The sequence below is a fragment of the Pelobates fuscus genome, chromosome 13 (assembly GCF_036172605.1).
Source record: "Pelobates fuscus isolate aPelFus1 chromosome 13, aPelFus1.pri, whole genome shotgun sequence".
Lineage (NCBI taxonomy): Eukaryota > Metazoa > Chordata > Amphibia > Anura > Pelobatidae > Pelobates > Pelobates fuscus.
The window spans coordinates 74,339,082-74,361,309 of record NC_086329.1 but is presented as its reverse complement, the minus strand read 5'-3'; the positions used below and the strand labels follow the sequence as shown (position 1 = coordinate 74,361,309).

Sequence of the window (22,228 nt, the reverse complement as noted above, 5' to 3'; positions counted from 1 at the left end):
CCGACATTCAATGTGAAAATCGCATTGAGCACGCAGAACGTCCATAGGAAAGCATAGATATTTTTTTTTTTCTCAATGGCCGCGCATGCGCATTCGGCTCCACTTGGGAGCTGACGTCGGAGGGGGAGGAGAGGTCACCAGCGCCGAGGGAGCCCGGCACTGGATAAAGGTGAGTGGCTGAAAGGGTGTTAACCCCTTCAGCCCAGCGGGAGGGGGGCCCTGAGGGTGGAGGGGAACCCAAGGATTATAAAGTGTCAGGAAAACTAGTTTGTTTTCCTGACACTATGGTCTTTTAATAAAAATATTCAATACAAAGAGAAAACAAAAGCAAGGTATTAGGCAGGTTTTATCTGTTCACAAAAGTTTTCAGCACCTGTATATTGTACAGAACAAGAAACACAAAATAATATGTGTTATAACCAGCCCATACATTTGCAAAGAATTCATGCATAACTGAAAAATAAAAATTCTGTACATTTGCATTATTTTATTTTAGGTAACTGTAACCAATTAGTAGATTGTATTTTGTGTTAGCTATATGTCTCATGTTTAAAAAAAATATATCCTTATTTCTCAATGAAATTATCTCAGCAGTGAAGAGGTTAAATGGACACTTTAGACCACTTTATGCGTGAACATTGTGTCCTCTTTTTTCACTGTATAAAAAGTGCAGATAATAATAGAACTTTTATATTTAGCTTGTAACACTCCCTTGGCTGTCAATCAGACAAACTGCCATTATACTTACTAGTTTGTTTAGCTCAGTGGAGCTAAACTCAAGAGGCAGACAATTGCATAGTGTGCCTGCCTTGCAAAGATTTCTTATTGAGCTGTATTGAGAATCCTGTGATTGAACAGCCAAAGAAAGACTGGGCTGGGATAGAAGAGGGGAGAATGCAAAGGCACAAAAGCAGGAGACAAAAGATCTGCAGCTTTTGCAAACATTTTTTTACATATAATCCCAATGAAAAAAATGCATTATTATTATTAAATGAATGCATATTTTCATTGTGACTACATCTACTAAAAAAGTGATTTTTGTTATTTATTTGGGGATTTATTTGATGATTTATTTTTTTTAAGGACTATTGACTTTGATCGGGCAAATTTCGGATTAGGTATTTCAAACCTGGGACACCAGCTCAGGAGTTAATACTTCCAAAGATCCAGTAACAGGATTTATTCTCGGTTTATCTTCATAACGTGAACTTGAAATACGACTTCCGGGACGAGATTTAGAGACTGCAGCCTTGCAATCGAAATCCAGTTCTCCTTTTATAATATTCATATCAAGACGTCAAAGCACAGACCTGGGAATAGATGAACACCCAATCACACGTATATTTTAAAATAATAGATTCAAATTTCCCAATCCAAGTATACAAATAAAAAAACGTATTTAGATAAGGGATTATGAAATGGTTTGTAGTCCCTTAAATAAGAAAGACACTAGCTAAATAGGATTGCAGTTTATAACCAAAATATTGGGGTTTATTGAATAAATACTAAAGGAGTTATATGTATAATGAGTAGTTATAGTGCAATGTTCTAAAAGTGAAGCAATGATCAGAAACATTCCATTGGTTTCTATGGTGACTGCTCCACTTTTCGAACTTTGCCCCAGATTCACTCTTTATACATAATATCCCAAAGACAAGCACAATGCAAACTGGATTGCAAAATTTAGGCTACAATAGCCAAGCTGTATGTATTGCTGTGTTAATGTGTTTTTTTTTTTTCTCAAATCAGCTGTTATTGACTACATTTTGTTATTCAGTTTTCAGTAATACCAGGTTTAGTGGATAAACTCAAATGTCAAATATGGTAGCAATTGCAAGCTGTTATGGCAGAATTTTTATTTTTTTAGTAAAATATCAAAACAGCTTTTAGTTTACTAACCTAGTTCCCATGTTTAGCTATAATGAACACACAAAGACATACTAAACGAACATTTTCAATCTAAATCTTCAATTTTCCATTATGGTTATGACTATCTACAATATGGAGTTTGGTGAATGAACTCCATTTTGCAAGAATATTTACACATACTAATACTCCTTACAACAGGGAAATGCATACTTTGGAGTTCCAACTGAAGTGGACTGCATTTCCCATGATGCTCAGCCAGACACTTTGCATGCTGATTATCTAGGCAAAGAAAGTCCACACCAACAGCAGTTGTCTCATTAATGCAATACAGTATATAAAGAGCTGGCTGATAGGAGAGTGCAGCCCACTCAAACACAGGCTTGAAAACGATTCAACCACCATTAATACCTCCTTTGTAAGGAAAACACGCTCACTACATCGATATTTTATCACAATTCCATAATCCCCTCTGCCCCTAATCGATAAATCGAAACCCATTTGTTTATAATTTCTTACCCAACGTCGGCTTTTTCAGGCCCCGAACATGGTGTCGTCCGTTACTAGGTTACCAGACGCTGCAGTTTCATATCGCCACCTTGTGGCCGCCCAAAATACAGCTTTACAGTCAGCTGTGGTGTGTGTTTATAAAATATAATGTTGGTTATTATTGTCAAAAACATTTTAAGCAAAATTGTCTTTTTAAATATAATTTAGAATTACCAAGATAATTATTTATTAAGAATAGTGCATATTATAATTATGCTCTATTTTTACTTTAATTTAAAAAAAAAAAACTCTTGTAATTTTTGTTATGAGATGGAATCAATTTCCCCACTCAAGTTTTGTATTTGCTGTTTTTTAATATATATATTTTAAACATTGTATCCTTTACTTAAATAGTCTGCAAAAATATTTTGGGTTCCTATTTTCTCCATTCATTTCAATTGCATGGATATCTCCCACAAGCTGATATTTATATGGCTCGCATTAAACACCACATGAATATAGACAGATAGTAAATGCCATATAGGTGGAGACCGTGGAGTGAATGGTAAATGAATAAGAACACAAGGTGCCACTGCCAGAAGGATATAGGTTGCTCAAGAAAGCAGCTTTAAAAAACAACAACTTGTTTTCACTTTAAAACGTTCTTACATGAAAAGGGCGAGTATCATCGTACTATGGCCATAATTTGCCAACACTGAAAATAAACAGTGGTATAACACTAATAATAATAATAATAATAATGTTTACGGTGTCGTGATTTGTTTACATTTGATTGTAAACATATACAGGGTTATTCACCAAAGTGAGAATTGTGAGAATTCAAAGTGAAAAAAATATCCAAGCTAGAACCCTAGATGATTACTTTGCACAGGGTTATTCACTAGACAGTGGCGTCAGGAATGAACTAGAACAAGGGTCTCCAAACTCTGGCCCTCAAGATGTTGCTAAACTACAACTCCCACAATTCTGTGAATGAAATAGTTAGCCAAGGAATCATGGGAGTTGTAGTTCAACTTCTAGAGGGCCAGAGTTTGGAAAACCCTGCGTTAGAGAACCACAAAAAAATAGTTCAGCTACAAACATGACAGAATTTTTCCAATATGGCATTTTGACCTGCTTTTGCAATGCTTATACTAATTCCTGGCAATTCAAGGTTTCTTTGTGAATAAACTGGACAGGTGTGTTAGTATTCCTGAAAGGGTTGCCACTATAGTCCCTGGGTAAGTTCAACTAATTAAATTGTGCACAAAACAAGTAAACTGGCTGGTTTTAATTATTTCTACTAATCATTATTCCTGCTACTTCCTCAGTAACTACAGTACTGTAAAACAGTCAATGCAACATGGAGCGTGCCTAAAATGTAGCTCCGCCCAGTTTTATGTAGAACTACAACATCCATCATGTTTTGCATGTCCGTGACTGGCAAAGCATCACGGGAATTGTAGTTCTACCACAGCAGCATATTCTATTTCTGCAACAGGGCTCTCGTCACGTGACGCATGACGTTTTCCAGTGCTGACGCTGGAAGCTGGCGGAAGTGGAGGGGGTTGTGAAGAGCGGAAGCGGAAGTGTCACAGGCGTCCACTGCTTGTCCTGTCCTGATCATGGCTGCTGTGATGGCCGCTGTCGGTTGTCGTCGGTTTATATTATGTTTTCTTGCTGTCCTGTCGTGTTGCTGGGCGGACACTGATATCTTGAGCCCCGGGTCGGCTGGGGATAAGTTCAAGGTGGAAGGCCGGGCTGTGGTGCCAGGGATCAGACCGCAGGACTGGGTGAACAGTGCCCGGGTCCTGGTGGATGGGGAAGAGCATGTCGGCTTCTTGAGGTATGGCGATATAAAGAGCCGAATGGACATAATGGGCTGACATGGAGCATTAAGCCCCTGTGATCATGTCAATATCTCTACGAAAGTACAGGATTATTTACTAAAGTGAGTTTCTAGTGCTGGGTCAGAATAGCTGAATTTCGGGTTAGTCAATAAAGTGAGAATTACTGGAAATTCAAAGTAAATTTCACATTTCAGACCAAAATAGCCAAGCTGAAAACAACTGACTTGGAAAAATTTTTTCCAAGTTGGCTAAATTTGGACATTCACTTTGGATTCCCCACAATTCTCACTTTAGTGAATAACCCTGTTGGAGGTGCTCCCCCACTGCCCCCCTTTATTCGGCTAGCTCGGCCTAGAATTATAAAGTATGTACACCTATAATACTAGGATGTGGCGTTGGGAAAAGAGCCGACAGTGTCAAATTATAAAGGCCCTTCCACAGTGGTGTCTCTATAAACCTTGACTTATTGTTGCACCGTGTACCTGTTTTCATACAATAATGAATGTTACTTTTATTGTCAGTTATTTAAATCTGCCTTTGTATGATACTAATGCCCATATTACTTTCAAATGAACTCCACTCTTTGTCAATTTGAAAGTGCCCTTCTATTTATTGTTCTTGTGTAACAGTCAACAATGTAGATACACTTGCATCATGCTATCTATTAAACAGCTAATGTGATAAAGTACTGCATTTCATGTATTGTATCCTTTGTTTACTGGAAATGGGGCACCTCAGTTGGAAACTAAATTTTTAGAATAGGGCAGGGGTATTTGTATTTTGATCTATTGTTTCCTGGGAAAATATACTGAGACAGTAATAGTAGACATGCCTTTAAAATACTTGACTCATCAGCACAACCAGATAGGACATAAATGACCTGGATGGAAAGGAACATTTTAAGAACCATAACCACTAAATTGATCTGTGGTGGTTATGGTTTCTGGAGTGCCATGGCACCCCACATATAAGTTGTCAAACCGTTTTAGAACCATATGATTTCTTACCTGGAGTCAGGCAGGTCCATGCGTCCTCTAGACTCAGCCTTCAAAGAGCCAGAAGTTCTGAGCTATGCACAATGGTCATTGAGCTAGATGTGCACTGCAGGCCTCAGTTCAGGAGAGCTAAAGAAACTCCTGAGCAGGAGCTTCTGTCTCTCCTGATTGCAGAGAGGAAAGGAGGGCAGCATTTAGTGGACACCAGGTAAGAAGTGAAGCCATTCTAAAACTATTCTATTACTTACTAAAGGGAATGCAAGGGTTATAAATAATATAAATCATGTAAATATAGTAGAAAGGACCGCACTCCAAGGTCTTTGTGATAGTTTATAAATAAAATGTAACTTTAATCCATATAAAAAGTCAACGTTTCAGCCCCCACATTGAGCTTTCATCAGGACAAGAAAATATACTATATATATATATGTATGTATTAAGGCCGTTTGGCCTGTATTTGTGGGAGGGGCTTAAATTAATTCACTCCCCTATATAAGGGACACCCCTTACCTGACTCATATCGCTTGAGGTCAGCATCAGAATGATTTCCACTTCCGGGTCATCCAGACGCCATTTTACCTGATTACTCCATGAGGTTTTCTAAGCAGAGCTGTGTCAGGAATCCAGCCACAGGCATTTCCGGCCTACCACCTTCTTTCTTCAATCCATCGCCATGGATGGTGTCCAAGTGACTCACAAACCGTAAGTTGACCTACCCGTTACGCCAGGCATCAGTCCCACGGCACCACGCACGGGTCAGGTCCTCACTTTAAGGCTGCATTTTGTCTAAGTCTGTTCTAAAACCATTGCATGTTCATGCATATCATTTGTTTAAACCCCCTACTGGTCTTTGGGTGTACTACAGGCTTCTCAGACATTATTGCATTTCATGTAAAAACCAACCAACCACCGCATTTTTCACCTACACACTGACCCCTATCGGTCATTTGGTGTACTACAGCCGTCTTAGAAGTTTTTTGCATTTTCATGTACAAACCAATAAACCACTGCATTTTCACCTACACACTGACCCCTACCGGTTTTTGGTATACTACAGGCTTCTTAGACATTATCGCATTTCATGTACAAACCAACAAACCACTGCATTTGCGCCTACACACTGACCCCTACTGGTCATTTGGTGTACTACAGGCTTCTTAGATATTATCGCATTTCATGTACAAATCAACAAACCACTGCATTTTTCACCTACACACTGACCCCTATCAGTCATTCGGTGTACTACAGGCTTCTCAGACATTATTGCATTTCATGTACAAACCAATAAACCACTGCATTTTCACCTACACACTGACCCCTACCGGTTTTTGGTATACTACAGGCTTCTTAGACATTATCGCATTTCATGTACAAACCAACAAACCACTGCATTTGCGCCTACACACTGACCCCTACTGGTCATTTGGTGTACTACAGGCTTCTTAGACATTATCGCATTTCATGTACAAATCAACAAACCGCTGCATTTTTCACCTACACACTGACCCCTATCAGTCATTCGGTGTACTACAGGCTTCTAGGACGTTTTTGCTTTTCATGTACAAAACAATAAACCACTGCATTTTCACCTACAAACTGACCCCTACCAGTCATTCAGTGTACTACAGGCTTCTCAGACAATATTGCATTTCATGTACAAAACAATAAACCACTGCATTTTCACCTACAAACTGACCCCTACCAGTCATTCAGTATACTACAGGCTTCTCAGACAATATTGCATTTCATGTACAAACCAACGAACCACTGCATTTGTGCCTACACACTGACCCCTACCGGTCATTCAGTGTACTACAGGCTTCTCAGAGATTATTGCATTTCATGTACAAACCAACTAACCACGGCATTTTCGCCTACATGCTGACCCCTACCGGTCAATCGGTATACTACAGGCTTCTCAGACTTTATTTCACTTCATAAGCAAACAAACTAACTACAGCATTTTCGCTTTTATACTGACTCCTATCTGTCAAACGGTAGGATTAACCCCTTAAGGACAAATGACATGTGTGACATGTAATGATCCCCTTTTATTCCAGAAGTTTGGTCCTTAAGGGGTTAAAGGGTATTTTAACATACATCAGCATTTCTGACCCCTACTGGTCAACAGCAAAACTGTCTTCACATGTCATATACAATTTACCAGCCAATATAAATTACACATAAGATTGTTTTAAACATAACCATAAACCATAAATTAAACTCCAGCACGGGCTCAACTTCAGGTTTAAGTCACAATAATTTACGTTTCACATCAAGACCAACAGTGGTTCTATCAACACTGCCACCTACAGGTCTGTCAAGTACATTGACAATTTTCATGGGGTTTTACAAACACCAAAACACTGACACCTATAGGTCAACAGACAAACAACATTTCACATACCAATCAGTATCCAACTACACTGCCACCTATAGGGCACTCGGCAGATCTCCAGTGCACTTGCATTTTGCAACACCATGTTCACTGACCCCTACCATTCAATAAGACATACAACAATTCTCATAGCAAGCACTATATCAACATCTGGTTTAAATACATATATTATTACACAGTAGCAGACGCATCTGTATATACGTAACTGGTAATATAGTTCACATACATTTTTCACAGCACGCTGCTCACACAACAGACTTTCCCCTAGCAAGGGGACATACAACTTACAAGCTGGGGACAGACCACATTTTCACTTGTACATACGGCACTTAATGGGTTAAGATTGATACATATTTAACCAGTATGTCTACGATGTTTAATATTTACACATCACGGCACTTTACTTTTCACATATACTGTACGTATTAAGATAAGCTTGGTCTATGCCACATTTCCTTATGCCATACGGTTTTATCCATTCAGGTTACAGTTACTACTAAAAACCTATACGGATTGTCCGGTTCAATACCATACTACCAGGTACATACACCTGCTCACATAGTTATTCATCTCTTACCTTCCCTGGAATAGTAATAGTGTACTGGCAATTAGGGTTCTAGGGCCCAATAGGTATTACCCCCTTTTTTCTCTGCATTATGCTTCGGTTAGTGGTCCCGCAAGGCCAACACCCCGCCTCACACTCGGAGGCATACACCCCTCGGGCCACTCATGAGCTAGCCGCCTCGCATTGTATCATAGAGAGGGCCTCACCTGTCACTCCCCTTCCTATTTTCTGGTTACTGTCACCGAGAGGCCAACATCCTGCCACAACATTCCGTGGCCACACAAAATCCCCTCGCGCCAAGCATAGATAGAGCCTCTCAAGCCACTTGGCAACTAGCAGGGCCTCACCAGTCACCAAAACAAAACAAAAAACACCAAGCCTAATCGTTTCGCCTTACGGCTTAGCTAGCAAGCCAGTACAAGAACCCTGGGTACAAATAATAATTGCAATCTTTATTGTTATTTAAGTATTTCTCCAAAAGATGGTGAAGAATCACCTCTTCCTAGCACCCTGGCTAGAATTGATACACCTTCAAGCAGAGGAGATGTTGCTAGTCCAGCAGCAATCAGATCCTGGACGATCCCACACATTACCACCGACCTAAGGAGGTGACAAATCCCCTACCCTGCTACAGCAAGGAAAGCAGAGTTATTCAAACTCCTCCATACATCAACAGACAACACGGAGGCAGGGGAAGGCCCAGCTGCATCAACTCAGGTGACACCCAGGCTATGCTAGCCTCACTCATAAACTCATGAGCCAAAAAAAAAATTATGATAGACTGGCAATCTCGAGTTGGTCACCACAGCCCTCACAAGGATGGGCCTCACGCTACTCTACAACCAGCACCAACCGAAACTCGGTTACCTGGTACAATCAATTCTTATGACACACAAGACGTTAACCCTGCACGTATGATCCCAGCACATTGGGGAAGCAAGGCATATATATGTATGATGATGTATCTGTGATGGTCATATCCAGGGATTCCAGGTAAATCGGGAACTGACCATCCCTTGGTTGGGTTGGCATTTGGAATATGTAGAGATGTTTATTTGTGCAGGTACCCATACAGAAGGGAGTTTGTCCCAAACAAATGAACGAGCACTCTCAGGCTCCAGGTACCAGCACCTCTGAACTACCAGAGACAATTGATATGAGTAGTTGCATTGCATATAGACTGTTCAATATATGTTCAAATGGTTCAGGGCACATGACAAACCATGTGTCCCAATACAACTTACAAATAACGTACTCACCATCTGTACACACTAATGCATTTTCAACACTACTGACTCATCACCCTTCCAGACTTGTAGTATATTTACTAAAGCTCTGGAGCTTCAAAGGGCTCCCATACAGGTATCATAAACACACCTTCAAGGAATATAGCATGCCCTCACTTACAGTCAGCACAACAAAACCATTGGCTGTATACACACTCATAGCCAAGATTTGAAGAGGGGTCTTCCAATCTCCACCATTTACAGCATGGCACCAAACACATTGGTATTGTCACAAGGAATCTTCCCTTAAACAAAGACTAACCATAGACTTATTGGCACCACACACCTCCGCTACCCCAAGTCTCAACTCCCTTATACCCTCCGAGGAGTTTCCTTACTATACAACACCATTGATCTACCTTTACAGCTATCACTCAAGCATGGGTTGAAGCTTGGTTAAGTAAGACCAATATCATCAACGCAGTAAACGGCTACCATCTACCCTACACACTGGCACTTACATGGCATAAATTGGGCAATCCTTTCCCTGCTCAACTTTCGAGCTACAGATTAGCCTACTATCGATATTCGCAGATACTCTGTTCTGGTTATGATAACATATCCAGAGGCCTTACAGTCATACACTATCTAGAAGACTTCTTGTTGATCAAAGATAACATATTTTTCACTAGAAGCCTCACGGCAGCTTAGTCTGGTTGACCACTTGGGCGTCCCAGTACCCCATAAGAAACAGAAGGCTCAGACACTATCATCACATTACTGGGCATATGACTTGAGTCGGCATCCATACACGCAAGTTACCACAAGGCAAATAGGGAACATTCTCAACTACATCAATCACTACCTCCTGCTTAGTACTTACAAACTGCAAGGAACTACAATCCCTACCAGGTTCCTTAATTTTGCCATGCCAATCATACCACAAGACCACGCTTTCACATCCAGAGTACTTCCCCTTTTTTCCACACTTCCAACATGACGATCAGAGGATGTCCCTAGACACCTCAGCAACAGCAGACCTGCACATAGGGGAGAATTTCTTAACCACTTGGCATGGTAAAAGCATGTTCCTTCCAGGATTGTCTGACACTTCTCCAACCAGATGGTCAGATGCGGCGTCTACCACGGGTTTGGCAGCGATCTACCGGGAACAATTGCTTTGGAGCTGTTGGTCATGACATCCAGGTTTGGAAATTTTTGCACCACCTCAGCCCCTTTGGGAGATCTACCCCATTGTAGCAGCTGCTGTGGCATGGGGTAAATCATGGTCAGGGTCATCAATCCGTTGTTACTCAGACAACTAGGCACATGTCATATCATCAACAAACGCCACTACTCATCCATAAGGTCATGATATTTCTGGGGAACTCACTTGGTTGGCCACTTATCACATTTCACTTTCATGTACCAGACGGGGGTATACATCCCTGCCGACAATTGTCTCATTTATATTCCAGGCATGTTCATCATACGCTTCCTACAGCCGCCCATACAGTCACGGCCACTCTTTCGTTCCAGAGACAAAATCATGGATTAGACATACTCACGCAGCATAGCATGCACTATCCCATCTAGCACTTTCATCCCATACTTGTAGAACACATAACACAGCTTTTTACCTGGCTTAAAGAATCTCATTGGAACACAACATAGCTCAACCTGTGTCATAACATTTCTCCTAGGTTTTGCTTCTTTTTGCCACCTTAAACTATCTCACACACCATTAATTATATATTTTACAGGCATTCAACAACACAGGATAACCTATGGCCAAAACTACCATAACTTCATGCTATCATAACAGACAAGAATATACTCAGAGGTTTTCAGGAATCCATTCCCCCACAATACTCTCAGAGATTACCAATAGCCATCCAACTTTTCATCCTTATCGGACCTATTAGATCTACAACCATTCAATTATACTACCAAGTCGGCCATTACCAGCCATGCGCATTGCCTTTTATGCCTTTCTCGGGCCAGAGAATCCACTACCATCACCACCACTCAGACAGATCATTGTCTTCAACGATCCCACGTACGTAAACACATATATCATTACCTATTGGCTCTACCACATTCTGAAACGAGTCAACACGGACCAACAGTAGAGATAACATACTATCCTACCCACAACAAATGGTGTCCACTTTCGGTCCTAGATTCCTACCTTCAAAATTCTTCCAGGAATTAAATACTGTAATGCATTTAAGGAAATGTCTGGTTAATTTGTTTATATTTGTTGACTGTATTAAATCTTTGATTATTCCTTTTTGCCCTCTTTATTTACAGGCCTACCGTATCGTCGGTCTCGGCACACCACAACCGACTTGCTCCCTTTATACTATCCTACGCTTATGCTGGATCCTTACTCCATATATGGCTATTTGCCCCTTACACAAATATATATATAAATAAATAAATGCTCTTGCACTCACGCTTTAAATGTCCCTTGTGTGCCGGGTGCTAAGCCAAGGCTTTAACCCCTTAAGGACACATGACATGTGTGACATGTCATGATTCCCTTTTATTCCAGAAGTTTGGTCCTTAAGGGGTTAAATATCCAAGAAATCCCAAGAGGTAGCAGCACTCACGGTCCAGATAAAAAAAAACAAATTTTATTAAAGCATATTTAAAATGATCATCAAAGATAGATATATATATATATATATATATATATATATATATATATATATATATCTATCTATCTGTCATTTGCAGTGTAGCACTGTGAAACATGTTAAAACAAAGTTTATTTTTAGCCTGCTTTATGTTTTATTGATAATGTAAAGTGTTTTGTTTTTTTTCTTTACCTGCTTATAGGACAGATGGCAGCTTTGTGGTTCACGATGTCCCCTCTGGCTCCTATGTTGTAGAAATATTTTCACCAGCCTACCGCTTTGAGCCTGCTAGAGTAGACATCACTTCCAAAGGAAAAATGAGGTAAAGCATCCATTTAAAAAACACTATTGCTGTTTCATGATTCAACAATTATTTTTCAAGGGCTCATCCATGTATGTTGTAAAAGAATGTAGCTGCTTCATCTCTCAGAATTATTCGCTTAGGGTTTTAGGAAACAAATTCTGATGGTGAAATTGAGGCAAAAATAATCAAGTAGACCGTATAGCTGAGGTGGAGAGTTTCTCCAAATCTGAAATTTTAGCCTAGATTTCATTTCGGTTTTAATTTTCTAAAATTTGCCATTTAGCGAATTACCCTGTTTGTATAGGTACACTTCTTGTTTACATACTTGCTTTATCCTTCACATTTGTTTTCTTTAGTCATACACTGTCAGGCAAGTGGCATGGGATTTGCTATTCATAAATGCAAAATGACACATTTTGGAATGAAGACCTATTAAATATATAATGTAGAGTTAGAGATATTTTAAAAGGAGTCTAAAGCCACACAGACCACTTCTTCTCAATGAAGTGACCTGGGTGCAGTGCACCTGTTGTTTTAACCCTGTAATCTAGTGACTGTCTTCCTGACAGCCAGTAGAGGCCCTTCCACTGGAATAACAAGGTCAGACTCGATTATTCAATCAGATGCTTCTCTTAGAGAGCTTTTGATTGGAGGAGCGTTTTACACCCTGTATTAAATCTTTGAATTGGCAAAAATCATCAAGAATGTGGAGGGAAGCTATACAATTAAGAATATATTTTCCAGATGTCCAAGCGGCAGTCATAGCAAGTGGGATGTAGTTGCCCATTTCCCACAGGACAGGTAGCATTGAAAAGGTTTAACAAAGTGCTTGCAGTCTGTATTTGCTGCATTTAGGTATGAAACACTGCATGTGCAGAGATGTTTTATGTTTCTGCTGTAAGTAACTCCACCTTTAGCAGCTTCATTAGTACTTCATTAGCCTGCCCAGATTAAAAGACTGGCTATTGTCGTCTAGTCTGCACAGAAGTGAAATTGGTGTCTGGCTTCTGCAACTCTGTGTCAGAGTACTTTTAACACCCCCCTTTAAGGGCAAATAAATAAGGGCATAATTGGAAGTCTCTTTATATATAATTTCCTTGATGACTTTTTGAACAAACATATAAATGGAACTTAAGCCATCTAATTTTTTCCGCCCTCTTATCTTTAACTTATATTAATATGCATATGTCGCGATGAACCCTTACTGTCTAACAGAGATCTGACCAGAAATATCTTCCTGTAAAACCAAAATGGCTTAAGTCATTAGCCATGCCGCAATGACCATGCCTATTGCCCTAAAGGCCACAACCGCTTACAATCCTATATTTCTGAATGAACATGGTGGGGTTTTTTTGTTTTTAGTTACTTATGATTACAATGGGGTATTGTTTGATTTACTCATTTTTGTTCTAATGCTTTGAAAATGACTCTCTCTCTCTCTCTCTCTCTCTAGAGCTAGATATGTCAACCATATAAAGACATCAGAAGTTCTTCGACTTCCTTATCCTCTTCAGATGAAATCATCTGGTCCCCCGTCCTACTTTATTAAGAGAGAAACCTGGGGTTGGACAGACTTTCTAATGAACCCAATGGTATGTTTGTGCCGTAAACATTGTATTCTTGATAATCAGTGCTTTTGTTCTCCCTCGTGGAAGACTGAAACTTTGTATACTAGCAAACACCACTAAGTATGCATATTTATTAAATATCTACATTAAAAATATTTTCTTAACTACATCCTCTTGGAATTGGGAGGTATTGTATTTGCTCTAAAGTGCTAGTGTTCGTATACCATTTGATTTTATGGAATGTGACTTGTCAATTTTCATTTCAAATTTCATATGTATGATAAAAAATATCTTTAGTAAATGAAGATAGGAGTCCCTGAAGGTATGGAGCCAAAGTGCATGAACATTCAAATAGCAGCCATGTTAACAGATTATATATCATAAAGGGCAAAGAAGATATTCTTAAAATTGAATCCATGCATTTAACCCCTTAAGGACACATGACGTGTGTGACATGTCATGATTCCCTTTTATTCCAGAAGTTTGGTCCTTAAGGGGTTAAAGCAAGTTTGGCTAGCATAAGCTTTAAATTTAATTATTGATATAGTGCCAACTATAATACCTTAAGAATAAATTTTAAATGGAAGATTTGCTGTTTAAAAAAAAAAAAAAAAAAAATACTCCAAAGGCATCCTGAAGCATATGTAGGAGATAATTCGGCAATTTCAGGAGCTATGTACTACAGCATAGCCTTGTGTGTAATGTACTCTATACTGCCTGTAATGTTGTAATGCAGAGATTGCTTACCCAGTGTTTACCCAGTGAAGATGTTCGTATTAACTGATCATCACCTCATTGATCTGGCATAGCAATTGGTTCCTCATGCTGTTTTTAGTGGAACTCTAATAGGTCAGACAAGCTAGTGCCAAAGACATATACCCACTATCATTAGTGTACTGCAAAAACACTTTCTTGCAATTAATGAAGACCTCTATTATAATGGGAAGAGCCAGGTTTTAAGTTATTTAAGATACTATATATTACATTAGTTCATAATTTATGGTGGTTTAAACCCCCTAGTGAAATTAAGGGCCTCAGTATGAGCAGTGATAGCATATTTGGCACTGAATTTAGTATGCAAAAGCTGCCATTCATCCCCTTTGTCATTTGTCTAGGTAATGATGATGGTCCTACCTCTTCTAATTTTTGTGCTGCTACCTAAAGTTGTGAACACTAGTGATCCTGAAATGCGAAGGGTAAGTAATACACCTTGATGATCTTGGTTTGAGCACAGTATGTTTGTCCATTCCCCTGTATATATTCATAAATGCGCTAATAGTTATTGGACATAGGTTTGAGACATTCTACAAGCAGGTGTACTTTTAAAAGTGTACATGTTTATTTGTCTGAAGATCTGTTTTGCCAAGGACCCACAGAGGTAAATTTAACTATCTGAATGTCAAATGTGTGCCCAACACAATTTTTCGACACACCTCTCACACTCCGATATATTCTCCGATATATTCTACAAGATTCTACATGTGTAATAATGGGATTAGGTAACACTTAGGTTAACCTGGTTGGGTTTGTTTTTGTTAATTATAAAAACAAAAAGCCCTAACTGCTCTGTACTATAAGCCCACTTATTTACTGTAACTAAACAGCACAGGTTTATGGGAGTTGTAGTATAGCTACACTTCCTTAATTGGCAAAAGGTAATTAATGAAGCTGAACCCTCCCCCTTTTTTTTTTTTTAAAATCTGTTTTACAAACACATTATCTATAGAATACGTTAAAAAGGTAGGGAAATGCCATTTGGGGTATCTTTCAATTGATTTTCTTTTGTAAATCTACAATTTGACTTTGTATTTATTCTCTCCTAGGAAATGGAACAATCCATGAACATGCTGAATTCAAACCCAGAGCTCCCTGATGTTTCTGAGTTTATGACCAGACTATTCACGTCCAAATCTTCAAGCAAGTCTAGTAGTAGTGGCAAAGCGGGGAAGACTGGGGTTGGGAAAAGAAGGTAGTGCAAGATGCCTATTATCTAACCATCAAACTATCTCAATGGAATCTGCAAAATCTGAATGCAGGAATTGGCCACTATGACTAGCTACATGGCATGTACTTGCTGTTAATTCCTGCTTGCTGTCCTTGTTACCTTGATACCTTGAATTTTTAGGATATTCATTTTCATCTGGTAACGTTCCTTTGTCCTGGTACTTCATGTAAAAAGTTTCTGTCGTGGCCGGTTATTCAGGATTGCAAATTTAAACCGTCTTTTATCTATTTAAAAAAATAAATTTAAGTTCAGTACAGTAGAACTATTCATGGAGTGATATTCACGTTATGGTTCGTTTGTTACACAATGTAAAACCCAGACCTGGTTTATTACCGAGGATATTAAGTTAATGCATAGTGTAATTAATATTGTTTATAAAGCTCTAATATATTCTGTATATTGTATATTAAGTACCATTTTCAGTTCTTAATCTACTGCAATATACCTCTAAACTCAAATAATTCTGTCCTAAAAAAAAAAGTAACCAGAAGTATGTAATTGTGAAAATAAATATACCTTAAAAAATAGACTCATTGTATGTAGGCACACTTTTTTTTTTAATGTTTTGACCTTACTACCTTGTATTCGCTGGCTGCCACTCCTTGCTTCAGCCTTTAGGAGAGTCAGAAGCTACTGTTTAGCCATTTTTGTTGGCTATCCTGAGCTTTCACCTATTTGTGTATCCATTTATCCTGAGCTAAGCTCTGCACTGTTGGGCTTTAGCTCAGCACTGAGTGCTTGACAACTTACATTGAGACTCTGGGGGCACCCCTGGCACCATAACCACTATTGCCTACTGTAGTGGTTATTGTACTTAGTGTTCTTTTAAATAGCTACTGTTAAACTACAATTTCCATCACCCTGAAACAGGTTTATTAAAGCAGAATATTGCTAAAGAAGGTGCTCAGTTATGGCATTGTTACTTTGAATGTGATTATTCATACAAAGTATGTAGCACCATAGCCACCATATTAAAACACATCATTTTAAGGACCACAGCTGTAGGGTTTATGGTACTTAATGTTTCTTTGTCCTTGTACCCAATCCCACAGCATAAGCAGGCACCCGATCTCCTCCACTGCCCTTCCTATAGAGAAAACTGACAACTGATGACATACCGCTGGGTGAAGGTGAATATTAAGTTGATGGGCACTGACAAAGAACCAATCACCGCAATCCTTTGTTGCTTGGGCTAATGCTTCCTTAATAGCCTGAGCAGCACATTACGGGCTTAACAGCTAGGAACTCTTGCTTAGTGTTAAACCATTCAAGTGGGTATATAGCTCAAAAACATTCTTAATCAAAACATGTTCTGGACAGTAAGGGGTTTAATTTTTTATATTTTATTGCATATTTTCACGTTCATGATGATGGGTTTGCTGATATTGTTTCTTTCACAATATGCAGCCATTTGTGACACAGCGAAACATGTTTAGTGTAGAAGTTGGCATGTCACCACATGTTGCTTACAATCCGCATTTCTATTAAAAGCTGTAGATGTTTGCATGAAAATTACAAACACTACAGCTGTTTAATTAGCGATATTATAGGATTAGTACGATAGGGCGAGCCTGTCTCAGTTAAGTGCTAAGTTTTGCTTTTCTTCCACATTTTAGTTTAAACACTCAGCAATTTGTTAGTTTTATTTTTAATGTAATTCTTTAGAAGATCATTTTTAATTTTTTTTTTTTCACTGCCTTAAGTGAGTGCAAAAATTAATACAATACATTGTAAGGCAGGCATAGATGTATCTACAGCACGAGTACAGCAGATCCCAAGTCACATCCTTTTGTCCCCTGGGGCACTTCTTAAAATAGAGATGCAATTTGAAAAACACGTAGCCTACGCTATGGGAATAAGTTCGCTCTGTAAAATGAGAAACCATTTTGTTTTAGTTTAGTAAAGAGATGCAAAAGGCTTCTTGGGCTAGTATGAGTGTCTTCTGCTTGTGCATCTTTGTTGTGTAATGAAAGTGCGTGTATGACAAATTGCTATGTTGTAAAAGGGTTTGTTTTAAATTAATAATAAATATAAAACTAATGGATGTGTTTGTGAGACATTTTATTTTGTGTACAATGTTACTCTCCAACTGCAATATACTGGAAACACAAAAGGAAGCTCACCAACTACAGCAAAAATATTTCTAAAATTCAGTTATAGCAATACTATACAAAAAACAAATAAAGTGAACAAGCAAGACATAAAATTGTGATGTCACAGAACCCCCAAGGGATCAGCGCACACACCCTGTGACTGTCCCTCGAGGAGGACGCATGCCTCACCCTGCTAGGCTATTATTTAGCTGTGTCCACTTTGTTTCTTATATAGTATAACGCTTAAGTGAATTTAATAAAAGCTTATTGCTATTAGTTACTCTAAAGAGGTATATCATTATGTTTGCACCCACTATTGAGATTAGTGACTTAATGTTCTCATATTACATTTATAACACTTCACCAACGTAGCAAGAAAGACTTGCGATTTGCTATTTCCTGAGGTCTGTGGGTTCGGTGGATCAAACAAACCTGTATTTTTCTTTCTTCATTACAATTAATCCAGTTCCAATTTGTGTCCTAGAAGCAGTTTAACAGTGCTCTATTTCTAAATAGACCTAAAATGAAAACCGTATAGTATGTATCAATTGTTATTTCACACTTTTACTTTTTGAAAATAGTTTGCAGAAGATAAAAGAAAAAGTTTACTGTAAATGCAATTTTCCATAGTTCAAGCAGCAATCACAAATGGGTAGTTACACCATCCTCTCTCACCTGACAGGCTTGACATACAACATTCATGTAAATAAATATGAAAATAAGCACTTATAGAGACATACTGAAAATGTATAAATAGCATGTAGGGGAGGGGGACAGAAATGATAGGGGGATATGGAGAGAAGAGAAAGAGGACATGGAGGGGAGGGGGACAGGGATGATAGGGCGACATGGAGAGAAGGGGGACATGAATCATAGGGGGATATGGAGACAGGAATGATAGGGGGACATGGAGAGAAAAACAAGGGGACATGGAGGGGTGGATTGATAATGGAACATGGAGAGTAGGGGCTAGGTGAGGGGAGAGTGACAGGAATTTTAGGGAACATGAAGAGAAGGGTCATGGGGACATGGACAGGAATGATAGGAAGGGGACAGGATTCATAGGAGGACATGGAGGGGAGGGGGACAGGAATGATATGAGAACATGGAGGGGGGACAGGAATGATAGGAGGACATGGAGAGAAGGGGCAGCATTGGTAGGGGACATGGAGGAGAGAGGGACAGGAATGGTAGTGAAACATGGAGAGAAGAGCAAGGGGACGTGGAGGGGAACAGGAATGATAGGGGTAAGGAGACATGAAGAGGAGGAGGATATAGATGGAATGGATAAGGGGAATGTATTGTAGGGGATATGTATTGAATGGGTTAGGGGACATGGAGAGGAGGAGTGGATAGAAGAGGTGGGGGACATGGAGATGAGGGACAGTTATGGAAGCGCGAGGGCGACATGGAGAGGAGGGGAACATTGATGCAAGGGGTTAGGGGACAAAAAGGGTAGCAAGACATGGATGGAAGGGGGATGTCACCTTCCCACACACACTATCACAATCCCACATGCACTGTCACCCTCTCACAAAATTATGCATTTAATGTTAATTGGTTGGATATACCGAGTTTATGCATTTGATATTAATTGGCATCATTTACAAGGTTTATGCATACCACTCATTCTCATGATATACAAGGTTTATGCTTTTAATGCACATTGGCTTGAAAGACAAGGTTTATACATTAATGAATGAATAGCATTCCCTTTGCCCCCCCAGGGTATATAAGTGTGACTGCATCGGCGTGCATGACTGCATGCATTACATATGAAAATTCAGAACTGGTTACTAAAAAATGTTTATCCCACTGCTGGACCTATCTGGCTTTGAAGCTACACACACAATATGAAGCCCAGCCAATGTGCAAAGTGACTAGTGGAAAACTGATAAAGACATGATTGGAGCACCACTCTAGTGGCAGCAGCCTATATGATAGTAAATTCATTAAGAAATTATCTGGCCCTGTTCAACTACTCAACACACCCCTGTGGTGTAAAACAAGGTACATTATTTCAATAACATGGCAAGTAAAAACAAAACCTTGAAACCTGGTTTTGATATAATACTAGTAAACAAATCAGAATACAAACCAGTCATTAAAAATAAACTAACACAGAAGTTGTTTGACAATGTTCAATTCAATAATCAATCCCAGAAAGATGGCCAGAAACAGACATGGTTTAGGTTGCAAGAGTAATAAAGCAGTTAGTGAGGATTATAGATACCTAGATGTTAGAAAAGGCTGTGTTTATATTAGTGAGGATTACAGATAACTGGATTCATGTCATACTAAAAGATATCTAATAAATGCAGACGTTGGTCATACATTGAATCAATGTATCTCTATGGAAAAAGTTCAGTGCCTCCTTGTAGAGCGTGGAGATGCTGTACGTCAGTACTGCACAATGCAGGAAGCACCTCTATTGGCCGTCTGAGTGCCTGCCACAGGAGGTGTCCCTAGGAAGCATTGTAAATACTGTGCTTTCTTTGAAAAGGCAGTGTTTACATGAAAATGCCTGCAGTGACTGACTATACACATTAAGCTGTAAGTTGTTCTGTTGACTATTGTCTGTTGTCCCTTTAAAACAACTACTGAAATTATGTATATCAGACAGACCAGCAGCTTATAAAAACAGGAAGTGCCAAAATAAAAAAAAGAATCCGTTGTAATGGAAGGGTTTGATAGCTACTGGACCAGCAATGCAACCAGCTGCGTTGCCATGTGAGTGGAGGCATATTGCCAAGCTGATCAGAGCTAGGCTTATTCAGTACTTACCCGTTTGACGTGCTGCTCTTGCTTCCTGCGCTCACGATCAGGAAGTGCCACCTTCTGATTCTCTACTGCCACCCTGCTTAGTGCTTACATTCGGACTTGCAGAGCACGCCAAATGCGCCAATCAGGAAAAAAAAAATCTACTCCTTTCCCAATAAAAGAAATACACCAGAATCCAGAAGCATATTCACAGACTAAATAAAACATGGACCCAACATATTGGATAAACATACTACTAACTGAAACAGGGGGTTGTAACATGGATGCAAATTATTGGTATATAGAAGGTGAATTGGTCAGACAGGCCATTTAAACCCAAGTGCTGATGAAATAACGCATTGTGCTGTAGTCAATGTGCTAACGTATTTATGTTATGTCAGTTCTGCTGGTTATCTCAGCATGATATATAACTACATTAGTCGTCTTTTATGTATACTGTAAATCAGCTATCTTAATTGTGTAGTGGTGCAATTACTAACTCCTATGGGGTGGACTGAACAAATAACATCTCAATATTGTCTGAATGCCAAAACTAATTTAGGGATAGGAAATCACTGGTAATCTTGGGCATTTAAAGGGACAGTGTAGACAGACATTGTAACTCTTTGTTTGATTGAAGTGGTTATAGAGTCTCTTGGCGCCATCCTTCCATTCAGCATCAAATCATTTTTAATGCTGAATGAGAGTCCACAGCAGCCCATCCACAGCAGTCCACTCTGCTTGGATTAATGAGGAGGCATTAGCCTGAGAAGCAGTGGGTAGCTGTTATTGGCTGAATTGATATGGCTAGAAGGAAGTATGCAATCACTGCTTTAGCTATACCTCTAGTAGGGGCATGGGGTGGCCACGCACCCCTATTTAGTGCTTAACGGCTTGAAATAGTTTAACACTGAATGGAGGAACAGAGCCAGGGCATTCTGGGTATTATAACCAATTCAATGAGATTAAATGGTTATAGTGTACCTACTGTGTACCTTTAAGGAGCTGGTAATGTCTCAACCCTGTTTTTTTTGTTCTTAATATTCTATAGACTAGCCATTGGAAAATTGTGCTAAAAAAAATAAATAAATAAAAAATACCAATAATAAATAAATAGGGTGCAAACTTTGTACGGTGCAAGTCCTCTTTGATCTTTATATTAGATTTTGCATTTGTGTACCACATGCAGTCTAAAAAGGTATTTCACAACAATGTGCTTTTCTATACTCTGTTTTTCTAAAATGTCTGACATTAGAGTGAATGAGGATTTCAATAAGTATTGTCTAATGTGCCCAAGGTCCATAATGGTGAAATCTGAGGATCAATAATATTTTGTTGAAATGAATCATGTTGTAGTAGCTGATGTGAGGTGTCAGGTTAAAGTTCATCTCGAGATAAATGAATTAGCAGGCAGCCTGTGCTCTGCTGGTATTAATGCTGTCAGGATAAAGCAAAGTCCAGGTTGCA

General features: G+C 39.2%; 2 protein-coding genes across 5 annotated transcripts in view; one reads left to right on the top strand and one right to left on the bottom strand.

Annotated features, from left to right (window-relative positions):
- The window catches only part of FSIP1 (fibrous sheath interacting protein 1), a 72,176-nt gene extending 69,735 nt beyond the window's left edge, over positions 1-2,441 (bottom strand). For 3 of the 4 annotated variants that reach the window (XM_063439016.1, XM_063439018.1, XM_063439017.1), the window contains exons 1-2: positions 2,386-2,441; positions 1,130-1,310 (exon numbers count right to left, since the gene is read on the bottom strand). In XM_063439016.1, coding sequence (XP_063295086.1) covers positions 1,130-1,288 — 159 coding nt within the window. In that variant the 5' untranslated portion in view covers positions 1,289-1,310; positions 2,386-2,441. The remainder of the gene's footprint in view (positions 1-1,129; positions 1,311-2,385) is intronic. The other variant, XM_063439019.1, reaches the window with a different exon arrangement.
- Positions 2,442-3,918: 1,477 nt separating this feature from the next.
- EMC7 (ER membrane protein complex subunit 7) lies at positions 3,919-16,532 on the top strand. The gene is made up of 5 exons (XM_063440357.1): positions 3,919-4,201; positions 12,234-12,353; positions 13,789-13,927; positions 15,019-15,099; positions 15,727-16,532. The coding sequence occupies exons 1-5, from the start codon at positions 3,981-3,983 to the stop codon at positions 15,874-15,876; spliced, it is 711 nt and encodes a 236-aa protein (XP_063296427.1). The 5' UTR covers positions 3,919-3,980; the 3' UTR covers positions 15,877-16,532.
- The last annotated feature ends 5,696 nt before the right edge of the window (positions 16,533-22,228 follow it).